General features: G+C 45.1%; 1 protein-coding gene across 1 annotated transcript in view; it reads left to right on the plus strand.

The window, feature by feature from the left end:
* Nucleotides 1-11,744, plus strand: part of ppt2b (palmitoyl-protein thioesterase 2b) — a 48,031-nt gene extending 36,287 nt beyond the window's left edge. The window contains exon 8 of the mRNA XM_070861220.1: nucleotides 5,421-11,744. Coding sequence (XP_070717321.1) covers nucleotides 5,421-5,564 — 144 coding nt within the window. The 3' untranslated portion in view covers nucleotides 5,565-11,744. The remainder of the gene's footprint in view (nucleotides 1-5,420) is intronic.
* The last annotated feature ends 2,122 nt before the right edge of the window (nucleotides 11,745-13,866 follow it).

Genomic DNA, 13,866 nt, shown 5'->3' on the forward strand with positions numbered 1-13,866 from the left:
AAGGCCACCTCCTTAAGTACTCTGGGATGCAGTCCATCAGGCCCTGGGGATTTATCGGCTTTCAATCCCATCAATTTCCCCAACACAATTTCCCGACTAATAAAGATTTCCCTCAGTTCCTCCTCCTTACTAGACCCTCTGACCCCTTTTTATATCCGGAAGGTTGTTTGTGTCCTCCTTAGTGAATACTGAACCAAAGTACTTGTTCAATTGGTCTGCCATTTCTTTGTTCCCCGTTATGACTTCCCCTGATTCTGACTGCAGGGGACCTACGTTTGTCTTTACTAACCTTTTTCTCTTTACATACCTATAGAAACTTTTGCAATGCGCCTTAATGTTCCCTGCAAGCTTCTTCTCGTACTCCATTTTCCCTGCCCTAATCAAACCCTTTGTCCTCCTCTGCTGAGTTCTAAATTTCTCCCAGTCCCCGGGTTCGCTACTATTTCTGGCCAATTTGTAAGCCACTTCCTTGGCTTTAATACTATCCCTGATTTCCCTTGATAGCCACGGTTGAGCCACCTTCCCTTTTTTATTTTTACGCCAGACAGGAATGTACAATTGATGTAGTTCATCCATGCGGTCTCTAAATGTCTGCCATTGCCCATCCACAGTCAACCCCTTAAGTATCATTCGCCAATCTATCCTAGCCAATTTACGCCTCATACCTTCAAAGTTACCCTTCTTTAAGTTCTGGACCATGGTCCCTGAATTAACTGTTTCATTCTCCATCCTAATGCAGAATTCCACCATATTATGGTCACTCTTCCCCAAGGGGCCTCGCACAATGAGATTGCTAATTAATCCACTCTCATTACACAACACCCAGTCTAAGATAGCCTCCCCCCTAGTTGGTCTAGAAAACCATCCCTTATGCACTCCAGGAAATCCTCCTCCACCGTATTGCTTCCAGTTTGGCTAGCCCAATCTATGTGCATATTAAAGTCACCCATTATAACTGCTGCACCTTTATTGCATGCACCCCTAATTTCCTGTTTGATGCCCTCCCCAACATTACTACTACTGTTTGGAAGTCTGTACACAACTCCCACTAACATTTTTTGCCCTTTGGTGTTCTGCAGCTCTACCCATATAGATTCCACATCATCCAAGCTAATGTCTTTCCTAACTATTGCATTAATCTCCTCTTTAACCAGCAATGCTACCCCACCTCCTTTTCCTTTTATTCTATCTTTCCTGAATGTTGAATACCCCTGGATGTTGAGTTCCCAGCCCTGATCATCCTGGAGCCACGTCTCTGTAATCCCAATCACATCATATTAGTTAACATCTATTTGCACAGTTAATTCATCCACCTTATTGCGGATACTCCTTGCATTAAGACACAAAGCCTTCAGGCTTGTTTTTTTAACACCCTTTGTCCTTTTAGAATTTTGCTGTACAGTGGCCCTTTTTGTTCTTTGCCTTGGGTTTCTCTGCCCTCCACTTTTCCTCATCTCCTTTCTGTCTTTTGCTTTTGCCTCCTTTTTGTTTCCCTCTGTCTCCCTGCATTGGTTCCCGTCTCCCTGCATTGGTTCCCATCCCCCTGCCATATTAGTTTAACTCCTCCCCAACAGCACTAGCAAACACTCCCCCAAGGACATTGGTTCCGGTCCTACCCAGATGCAGACCGTCCGGTTTGTACTGGTCCCACCTCCCCCAGAACCGGTTCCAATGCCCCAGGAATTTGAATCTCCCTGCTGCACCACTGCTCAAGCCACGAATTCATCTGTGCTATCCTGCGATTCCTACTCTGACTATCACGTGGCACTGGTAGCAATCCCAAGATGCCTACTTTTGAGGTCCTACTTTTTAATTAGCTCCTAGCTCCTTAAATTTGTTTCGTAGCACCTCATCCCTTTTTTTTTACCTATGTCGTTGGTACCAATGTGCACCACGACAACTGGCTGTTCTCCCTCCCTTTTTAGAATGTCCTGCACCCGCTCCTTGACCCTTGCACCAGGGAGGCAACACACCATCCTGGAGTCTCGGTTGCGGCCGCAGAAACGCCTATCTATTCCCCTCACCATTGAATCCCCTATCACTATCGCTCTCCCACTCTTTTTCCTGCCCTCCTGTGCAACAGAGCCAGCCACGGTGCCATGAACTTGGTTGCTGCTGCCCTCCCCTGATGAGTCATCCCCCCCCCCCCCCCCCCCCCAACAGTACTCACAGCGGTGTATCAGTTTTGCAGGGGGATGACCACAGGGGACCCCTGCACTACCTTCCTTGCACTACTCTTCCTGCTGGTCTTCCATTCCCTATCTGGCTGTGGACCCTTCTCCTGCGGTAAGACCAACTCGCTACACGTGCTACTCGCGTCGTTCTCAGCATCGTGGATGCTCCAGAGTGAATCCACCCTATGTTTCAATGAGCTTCAGATTCTAGTATGTTTCAATTAATTTATCGTGTTAGAGGTGATGTCAGGGCCTCCAGTCACTACTTCTCTGACGATCAATCTCTATAGTTATTGTGTATTAATGTATGTAGGATAATTATTAAGATCGGTGAACAAAAACAATTTTTGCTATCCCATTTTCCATTGAGCAACACTGGCACCTGTTCGCTGAGATTGGGACTACAACCAATTTATTTTTTCCAGCAATACCGATTTTGTTTGCCTGGTGGTGGTGTACTGTCATTTTTTTCAAAAACTAGATTTTTGCCAGTAATTCGACTACTCCATTCTGACGACTGGTTTATTAACTTTCAATAATAGTATAGAGTACATTATTATTTGTGGCAGCAAATGGCACCATTAGATTGTGTAGAAAGGGACTTTCACTGTGTCCCAGGGGCATTTAGAGGTGTTTACCAGGACTGCAGATATTGGTTATATAAAAACAAATAACAGCGTCCTTTCACAGAATCATAGAAATTTACAGCACCGGAGGAGGCCATTCGGCCCATCATGTCCATGCCTGTCGACAAAGAGCTACCCAGCCTAATCCCACTTACCAGCTCTTGGTCCGCAGCCTTGCAGGTTACGGCACATCAAGTGCATATCAGAGTACTTTTTGAATTTGGTGAGTGTTTCTGCCTCTACCACCCTTTCAGACAGTAAGTTCCAGACCCCTACCCCCCTCGGATGAAGACATTTCCCCTCATATCTCCTCTATACCTCCCCCCAATTATTTTAAATATATGCCCCCTGGTTGTTGACCCTCTGCTCAGGGAAATAGGTCCGTCCTATCCACTCTATCGAGGCCCCACATAATTTTATACACCTCAATTAGGTCTCCCCTCAGCTTCCTCTGTTCCAATGAAAACAAATCTAGCCTATCCAATCTTTTCTCTTAGCTAAAATGCTCCAGTCCCGGCAACATCCTCGTAAAGTTCCTCTGTATCCTCTCTAATGCAATCACATCTTTTCTGTAATGTGGTGACCAAAACTGAATGCATTACTCCAGCTGTGGCCTAACCAGTGTTTTATACAGTTCAAACATAACCTCCCTGCTCTTGTATTCTATGCCTCGGCTAATAAATTCAAGTATTCCGTATGCCTTCTTAGCCACTTTACCTACCTGTCCTAACTTCAGGGATTTGTGGACCTGCACTCCAAGGTCCCTTTTATCTTTACACTTTTCAATGGCCTACCATTTAATGTGTATTCCCTCGCCTTGTTAACCCTCCCCAAATGCATTACCTCACACTTCTCCAGATTGATTTCCATTTGCCACTGTTTGCTCATCTGATCAGTTCATTGATATCTTCCTGCAGTCTACAGCTTGCTTCTTCATTATCAACCACACAGCGAACTTCTTAATTATATGCCCCACATTAAAGTCTAAATACCATAAATACCATAAAAAGCAAGGGATGTAGTACTGAGGCCTGTGGGACCCCACTGGAAACAGCCTTCCAGTCACAAACACCCATCAACCATTACCCTTTACTTCCTGCCTCTGAGCCAATTATGGATCCAACTTGCCACTTTGTTCCATTGTCACCGACTCCATCCCTCTCCCCAGCCTCTGATTCTGGTTGAACCAGATTCTTTTCAGCCCTAGTGTCCTATTTTACCCGGAGCTGAGCTTCCGACCACATGTCCTCTCCATCACAAAGACCGTCTATTTCCACCTCTCTAACTTTGCCCGTCTCTGCCCCAGCTTTAGCTCATCTGCTGAAACCCTCAACCATGTATTTATCACCTCTATGTTCAACTATTCCTTCAGCTGCCTGGGCCCTAAGCTCTGGAACTCCCTCCCTAAACCTCTCTGTCTGTCTACCTCTCTCCCCTCCTTTAAACACTCCTTAAAACCTACCTCTGTGACCCCTGTACTAATATGTTCTGTGGCTCGGTGTCAAATTTTGTTTGTTAACACTCCGGCAAAATGGCTTGGGTTGTTTTACTGTGTTAAAAGGTGTTGTATAAATGTAAGTTGGTGTTGTTTCTCTCTTGGCTGGCCTCTCCTCTTCCACTCTCCATAAACTCCAACTCATCTAAAACTCCTAACTCACATTCACCCATCACCCCTGTGTTTAAATCCTCCATGGCCTCGCCCCTTCCCTATTTCCATAACCTCCTCCAGCCCTAGAAATTCCTCGGGACTCTCTGTTCCTCCAATTCTGGAATCTTGCGCATCCCTGATTTTCATCGCTCCACCATTGGTGGCCGGGCCTTCAGCCGCCTAGGCCCTGAGCTCTGGAACTCCCTCCGTAAACCTCTCTACCCTCCTTTTGAGACGCTTCTTAAAACCCACCTCTTTGAGCAAGCTTTTGGTCACCTGGCCCAATATCTCCTTATGTGGCTTGGTGTTCACTGTTGTCTGATTCTGCATCTGTGAAGACTTTTTTCTATATTATACCGCTGTATAAATGCACATTGTTGCTGTAATGAGGGCAATAATCTCCCAGATATGCCGGAGGAAAGTTCAGTGGACAGTGTAAGAGAATGTTGGCATTGTATTCTCTTACCTTCTACTGACTGGGCTTGACCTGGTCCCTTCCTCCATCCATGGTTCAGTTGAGATTTGGGAGCCCACCCTGTGAGCACCTGCCTGAGGCCTGGTCCTTTGCTGGGCACAAGACTGGGGTGCACTGTATGATGGGATTGCCTCTTGAAGTGTTTATCTCTCTGTCTGTTCTGAGGGGAAACTGCTCGAGACCTGTGGCTGCACATGTCAGGAAAGTTTTTTGACTGAGCTTGAAGGTTTTATTTTCATCTTTTTTGTCATCTCTATTCCTGAAGGTGCTCACGACCCATGCTGTGAGGACAGACTTCTAGGGGCTGCTGGGCGCGGAACTTCGGGGATAACAGTAGCCTCTAATATGTGGCCCGAGTAACTGAAGTGACTGTCACAATGGGTGGGGAGAGTCACAGCCCAGCCTGGGCTTGACGATTTTCCTTCGGAGCCACAAGTAATGTGCGAAAGTGGCACCCTTGAAATGAAATAAAAAATCTGCTTTCTCTTCCCATCCAGATTTACCTCAAGGACATGTTTGGCCTGAAAAGTCTGGACGCCAGGGGAGCCATTACCACTTTTATGGTTAACAATGTGCATCACACAGAGTGGCACTCCAACCGCACCGTGTTTGACAACTGCATCATCAAGTGGCTGACGTAAAAAATAAGTGGGAGATCTGTGTAATTAAGGGCAAGCGAACTGTGGACTCTGAGCAAACCAAACCCAACTGCACAAAGAAGTGCCCCCTGCAGGCGGAGGGGGGGACACTGCTGACCTGGAAGGTTTTATGTGGGCCCCCAGTTTAAATACAATGACAATCGGCACTGGAGGCTGATCTGTGTGAAAGGATCTCATCAGGTGGCACCAGTGTTTGTTTTAACTGCCTCAGTGTGTGACTGAGGGGGAGGGAGGTGGTGAAGGGTGGGGGAACAGCGCCATCTACTGGTGAAACCCGGTCCAGGAAGGACGAAGTCCCAGTTTGATTTTAATAATTGGCTAAAAGTTTACAAGTAACTCATTTAATTTACACCCCTCTTTCTCTTTTCCCTCCCTTCCCCCCACTCCTTCCATTTCCCGCTGAGGGGGGAGGAGCCAGGTAACCTGCTCCGATGCTGCTTTTTAAGGCGACTGCTAACTATGTGATCTGAATGCAACATACAGAATATTTTCAGGTATTCAGATTCATTTTGAAACGTCACAAAACATTCAACGACTACCTCAGGTGTTCTTCCCCCTTGACTCTTGGACAAACTCTAATTAAACGGAGTGGACGGGGGTGGAGGAGAGGCAGATAGGCCACTCGGAACGGAAATTGACTTGTGTATATCCTATAACTATAGTCATGTGGACGATGTAATTCAGCCTGGTCCCTGTGGATTAATCTGGCACCCAGCCAATGATTTATTGTAAATCTACACTCTGCTGCCTCCTGGGCAGATTAATACCTCTATCCCAGAGTTGATGGCTGGGCTGCTGCTGTGGGCTTCACCAGTTGAACTGGACTCCTCAATGCCTCCGATTTAATTTCCCGTTCCCAACAAAGTTCTGTATCTGACCAGTTCTGTCTGGTTTGTCTCTGTTCACTATTCGCTTCTCCTTTCGTAACCTGGCGGTTTAATGATTTAAAGGGAAATTTAAATGTTTTTGAAGGGAAGAGTGTTTTCTATATATAAGCTTTTAAAATTGTATTTCAAAGGAATAGTTTTGAATGAATGAACTGGGTTTTTAAGGATCATATATTTGAGAATTTTGTCTTTTATATAAAAATGTGGAAGAATATTAAAGCAGGTAAGAGTTTGAGCATCAAAAATCAGTATATGCCTCAGGGATATGAGGACACCCAATATTGGCGATGGGGGAAAGATATCAATTCTCTCCACGAAAGAGGAAAAGGAGTGGCTGGGATTGGTGTGAGCTGCTTGTTCATGTAGTACCGCTTTCTCCCAACAGGCGGTGCCTTGCGGCGCATCACTGCCATCTACTGTCTAAAAGCGGTACTGCAGAAACTCTTATTTCCAATCCCACCCATCACTCTGTCGGGCTAATGGGTGGAATACCCAAGTCTATTTTAGAAAATATTGTTTGAGTCTGTTGGGACTGTTTTACAACTTGTTAACACAGTTGACCTCAATCACTTCTGTGTATTCATCAATCTGTCTGGTGTGGAAAATATTGTTAAATATGAGGAATCAGTGGTTCAATTTTTCCCTCCATTGATTTTATTTTAATTTCTTGGATTCTGCCAGGCAGCGATCTCTTTGTTCACTCAGTTCGACCCCCTGTTGCGACAGGGCGTTATGCAAGAAACCGCAGGGATTGCATTGTTACCACTTGGTGGGTAAATTTGTGATGGACCAAGTAAGTGAGCATGAGGTCCTCTAAGGGAGGAGAAGAAACGGCAGAGAAAGGTGAGTAGTGAAGAGAAAAGTGGGCCGTGTTACTGTAAGGAATCGCTGTGGTGTGGGGGGAAGCCTGGCCCTCCGTTCACCGTGGTGTAATTATCGTCTGTACTTCAGGGTCCATGGCTCTGACATGCACCTCCCAGCTGCCTTCTCCCTCAATGTTTACATTTTCTTCATCAATGTAGCTGGAAAGAGAAACTGAAGGGATTAGAAACTTGAAATAAAACTGAAAAGGCTGGAAATGCCCAGTAGGCTCGTCAGCATCTGAAAAGAGGAAAGTAGATCAATGTTTCTGGGTGTAAGATGCTTTATCGAGAAGGGCTGTCAAATGGTCTACACCTGTAACATTAAATCATCTATTTATCTTTTCAGTTACTTTATTTTTTTAAAATCTTATAATAAATGTAGATTGTTTTAATGATCAGATTATTTAAACAAATTCTTTGTTAATGTATTGTGAATGTGCAAAGACACTAAATATGAGTTTGGTTTCGATTGGAAATGTGTGAGATGAAAGCCGAGAATCATCTTTGTTTTAGCCCTGTACAAATCTCGCTTGTTCCAGTAGATCTTTCTGCGGCATTTCATTCACACCGTTTTTTTAGTCTTGAATTTGATGTCCTTGATCCTTGACCTATTTGCAAACAGCTGCAGTTCCACCAAGATTCTGCTAGTGGCACCATTGAGTCTATAGGAATTCTCAGAACAGCGCCACCAACCGACGTTTGGTGTTGCTGCAGGCACCTTGTCCGGATACAAAAATACCTGATGAAAGGTCACCGACCTCATGAAAGGTCACTGACCTGAAACGTTAACTGTTTCCCTCTCCGCAGGTGCTGCCTGACCAGCTCAGTGTTTTTCAGCATTTTCTGTTAATATTGCAAAAATATCTCAATTTAGCATTTACATAAGAACATGGGAACAGGAGGAGGCCATTCAGCCTTTCCAAACAGTTCTTACCACTGGTGGCTGATCTGTACCTCAACTCCTTTTGCCCACCTTTGATCCACGTCCCTTTAATTTGGGAAATGTTAAGACAATGCCATACTTTGGAGACATTATATTTGATGTGCAGTGCATCTTCCATTCATACCTGTTGTATGAGCTCAGAAATTAAACTAGGATATTATCCGACAAACACTGTATAATCCTATTGAACTTCTCCGTTCACTATTTTACTGGCACCTTTAACCTATTTATTTTAAACTGGTAATGCCACCAAAATGTCGGAGGAGTTTGTTGAGAGTGTTGAGCACTCATACAATGAAAATCCTCAGTGTCAACACAGATTATTAATCCATTTACGGATAATAAACTCTTGGGAGTGTTAATTATTAGTTTGACAAAAGTTAATTCTTGTAGAAGAGAGGCAAACAAATTATGGTGAATATTTTAAATTCTTGATACCTAAACGGGGGGGAGGGGGGTAATTTAGTTTGCATGTGTGATGGGACAAAAAGTGCAATATACGATAATGTGTATTCAGTGTTACTGTGCATTTTACAAAGAATATCATCATTTTGACACACTGGCTGCTCTGCTTCCAGTGTTTCAACAGGAGTTTAACTTAGAATTTTTAAATGATCGTTGTGTCTAACCTGACACTGATGGATTAAATTCCCGGGAGCTGCCTGAATGAGCAGCACATCTCGTGTACAATAGACTTTAGTTCACTAGTGAGATCAGCCCCTCATGGGAATAATGTTCACATCATTTGTATGTTTTGCACGCTAGAAATGTTTAGCATATTTCCCTCGTGTTGCAGGATGGAGGGATAAATGGAACATGTCCAGCCAGCACTGAGAGCTGACAATATCCCAGGAGCGAGGCTCCAGGTTTGCTGATAGTTTCACCCGCTCCATCAGTGGTGTTTGTGGAGCTGTTTAAACCGTTCCTGGTCTTTTCTCCCCATCACTTTTGACTGTAGGTTTCGGTTCTGCTTTATTCTGGGGGCAGACAAAAAGCAGGTAACTATCGTCCAGTTAGTTTAACATCTGTAGTGGGGAAAATGCTTGAAGCTATCATTAAGGAAGAAATAGCGGGACATCTAGATAGGAATAGTGCAATCAAACAGACGCAACATGGATTCATGAAGGGGAAATCATGTTTAACTAATTTACTGGAATTCTTTGAGGATATAACGAGCATGATGGATAGATGTGTACCGATGGATGTGGTGTATTTAGATTTCCAAAAGGCATTCGATAAGGTGCCACACAAGAGGTTACTGCAGAAGATAAAGGTACGCGGAGTCAGAGGAAATGTATTAACATGGATCGAGAATTGGCTGGCTAACAGAAAGCAGAGTCGGGATAAATGGGTCCTTTTCGGGTTGGAAATCGGTGGTTAGTGGCGTGCCACAGGGATTGGTGCTGGGACCACAACTGTTTACAATATACATAGATGACCTGGAAAAGGGGACAGAGTGTAGTGTAACAAAATTTGCAGATGACACAAAGATTAGTGGGAAAGCGGGTTGTATAGAGGACACAGAGAGGCTGCAAAGAGATTTAGATCGGTTAAGCGAATGGGCTAAGGTTTGGCAGATGGAATACAATGTTGGAAAATGTGAGGTCATCCACCTTGGGGGGGAAAAAAAAACAGTAAAAGGGAATATTATTTGAATGGGGAGAAATTACAACATGCTGCGGTGCAGAGGGACCTGGGGGTCCTTGTGCATGAATCCCAAAAAGTTAGTTTGCAGGTGCAGCAGGTAATCAGGAAGGCGAATGGAATGTTGGCCTTCATTGCGAGAGGGATGGAGTACAAAAGCAGGGAGGTCCTGCTGCAACTGTACAGGGTATTGGTGAGGCCGCACCTGGAGTACTGCGTGCAGTTTTGGTCACCTTACTTAAGGAAGGATATACTAGCTTTGGAGGGGCTACAGAGACGATTCACTAGACTGATTCCGGAGATGAGGGGGTTACCTTATGATGATGGATTGAGTAGACTGGGTCTTTACTCGGAGTTCAGAAGGATGAGGGGTGATCTTATAGAAACATTTAAAATAATGAAAGGGATAGACAAGATAGAGGCAGAGAGGTTGTTTCCACTGGTCGGGGAGATTAGAACTAGGGGGCACAGCCTCAAAATACGGGGGAGCCAATTTAAAATCGAGTTGAAAAGGAATTTCTTCTCCCAGAGGGTTGTGAATCTGTGGAATTCTCTGTCTAAGGAAGCAGTTGAGGCTAGCTCATTGAATGTATTCAAATCACAGATAGATAGATTTTTAACCAATAAGGGAATTAAGGGTTATGGGGAGAGGGCAGGGAAGTGGAGCTGAGTCCACGGCCAGATCAGCCATGATCTTATTGAATGGCGGAGCAGGCTCGTGGGGCTCGATGGCCTACTCCTGTTCCTAATTCTTATGTTCTTATGAATGGTAGTAAGGATTCTTATTTCAGTGCTCCAAATCTAGGAATGTTGATTATTCGGGAGTGTCGATCCTGGGAAAGTGTCTGCTGTGATTGGCAACTTCTTCCAATATGGCAGCTCTGTCAGTTGATGTGTTTATGTAAAAAAAGAGGCCCATGCACCTTGTTTTAAACCAAGAACGAGGGTTCCATCTCCAACGTCCAGGTGGAAGAACTTCATGCATTGGGAGCAGCCATTGGTAATGTCAGCATAGCTGTCCGTTATTTTTATCAACACATAGCCAGGACCCCGAAATGCTGACTGTCGGTGTGAAACACCAATGGTTGGCTGGTGTGTGTACCTTAGCTGTCCTAACCCATTACTGACAACCTGCTCATCGGGCGCCTGTCATATGTTCTCCTGTTTTAAAATGATCATCCTCTTTCTCCTCTCCTGTAGAAGTTAGGAACGAGAGGAATATCTTCACAAAGAACTTGGTTAAAAAAAGAGGTTTATGAGGCTGATGTGTTTAAATGAGAGATGGGAAATAATCCTTGAATATTTAATTTTCAGATCTATTGAAATTTCCATAAATAGATAGCAATGCAAAAACCTCGGTGTATGACTAATAAAGGTGGGGTTATCCATGACAGCTGCTGACGCGAGGGAACAAATTTCCCCCTTGATGTTGATTCTGCAGGTGCAGTGCACCCCCAGTCTGAGGAGATTAGCTTTGCCCATTCAGCGATGGGCTGGGCCCATCGTCTAGTACAGCTCGGTGCCTATGGTGTCCAATAGTGATCTGATGGGATGTTGTACACTAGGGCTGGCATCATTGCAGAGAGGGGCTCATTGTCAAATACAAACAATGGCTGGATGTGTAGTTCTGTAGAATATTGGCCTCAGCTGCAGTAACCGGATAAACTGAGGGGGAAAAATTATATTGAACCAGAATCAACGTGTGATGATTGTTAACAAACTGAGCTTTCCCTTTCTTTGTTGTGACTTGTTTCTACCATTTTTGCTGACTGTTTGTAAATTATTCCAATGTTGCCTCATTCTTGAATAAAAGTATTTTAAAGAAGAGTGTGTGACGAGTGGGAATCGGCCTCTGTTCATTGGGGATATTGACTGGGTTTCTTGGGCCATGCCTCACTCCCTGCCTGAGGGAGTGGGCTCTGGGCCGCTAGTGTTGTGTAACTGATTGCTGGGTTCTGTGATTCTGGTTTATCAGGTTTAGGTATCATTTCACCACTATCTGTAACTATCTCCAGGTGTTGACATGACATGGGGAGGTGATCACTAGTGGGCTGTAGTGAGGGTTGTGTGGGTACCAGGTGTGATCCCTGTGCTTGACGCTGCCTCATTCATTCCCCCTCCCCCTCCCCCGACCTCACACATGGACCATGTGGGTGTCACTGTTGAAGGATTCCTCAGTGGTGGAGCCAGTGCAATGGGTAAGGTACATACACTGTAGAGTGGGTAAGTGGTGGTGGGCAGGGCCACAGGGCTGCCTGGGCTCCTTGTCCTCCATTGGTGGTGGAAGTCTGGTCATCCCAGGGTCTGCCAGGAAAGCTGGAGGGTACTGGCCTCTCCCTACTGGTGCTGGCCCTGGTGGCCAGAGGATGTAGAGGCAGGTTGCCAGTGGTGGTGGCTGTGCTGCCCATTGACCGCTGTCCCTGCAGTGTGTCTGCTCCCACTGGGTGTGTGTGAGCCCTTCCTGGGGTATCACATTGGTCCCAAAAGCCCAGGCTACATGGGCAGGTAGCCCGCTAGACCTGGGGGTCTCCCACAGGGGGATACTTCTGGCATTTACATTGTACCTGTAGAACCCAGTGTCCTTTAACAGTCTACTTTCTGCATGGTTGACACATTGGCTCCGATCACAAATAGTCGATTCTACACTGTTATCTCTCTTCACAGTATCACATTTAGCACTTACAACACTTTCTTGTGTATCAGTGTCTCCATACAGGGTTACATTTATCATATTAAAATTTCTAGCATCATCATTTAACAGTACAAACTTGTTGCTAACATCACTTTCACAAGCATTCATTACATTTTTTTCCATTAGTTAATCCGGGATCACAATTTAATATTACATTTGCATACCTGCATTCGCTTACTGCACTTTTAACTTTAATGTTATTGGCATCGCTGTGCCTAGAGTGAAACTGTTGTATATGTAAACCTGTAAATACCTTGTTTAACAACCAGAGGGCTCACCCGCTGGAGTCCCAAGGGATCCCACAATCCCTTGGGAGCACCTGTACTTAAGGAGGCCTCATAGGCTGGAGAGGCACGCTGGAGACCTGCAATAAAAGACTAAGGCCACACTTTATTTTGGGATCACAATATCTGGTCAGACTCTTTATTCATACACTACAACTGGCGATGAGATACAGATGATGAATCCCACCGCAACGATGCAGAGAATAGTGGGCATCTGGAGAAATCTTTGGAGGAAGATGATTAGGAAACCTTCGTGGAACGACTCGACCAATACCTCAAGGCCAATGAGCTGGAAGAAGTGAACGCTGCCAAACAAAGGGCGATTCTCCTCAATGTGGGGCACCAACGTATGGCCTCATGAAAAATCTGCTTGCTCCAGCGAAACCCATAGAGAAATTGTATGATGATTTCTGCACACTGGTCTGGGAGCATCTTAACCCGAAGGAAAGTGTTCTGATGGCGAGGTACCGGTTCTACTCGTGCAAGAGGTCTGAAGGCCAGGAATTGGCGAGCTATGTTGCCGAGCTAAGAAGCCTTGCAGGACATTACGAATTTGGAGCACATGCTCAGGGACTTCTTTGTACTTGGCATTGGCCATGAAGTAATACTTCGCAAACTTTTGACTGTAGAGACCCCAATCTTGAGTAAAGCCATAGTGATAGCCTAGGTGTTCATCACCACCCATGACAATACCAAGCAAATCTCTCAGTACATGAATGCTGCTACAAATACTGTGAACAAAGTAGTGTTGTTTTCAAATCGTAACGTACCGGGCAGGCCTGCAGCTGCACGTCCACAGATGGCTGAGTCCACTATCAAGGGTTATGAATGCTAGGCCATTAACACCTTGTTGGCGCTGCGGGGGTGATCATTGTTTCCATTCATCCTGCTTCAAAAGATACGTTTGCAAGGGCTGTGGAACAATGGAACATATGTACAGGCGAGCTGCTAATCCTGCAAACCACCATGTT

This window comes from Pristiophorus japonicus, chromosome 19, assembly GCF_044704955.1.
Source record: "Pristiophorus japonicus isolate sPriJap1 chromosome 19, sPriJap1.hap1, whole genome shotgun sequence".
Taxonomy (NCBI): Eukaryota; Metazoa; Chordata; class Chondrichthyes; family Pristiophoridae; genus Pristiophorus; species Pristiophorus japonicus.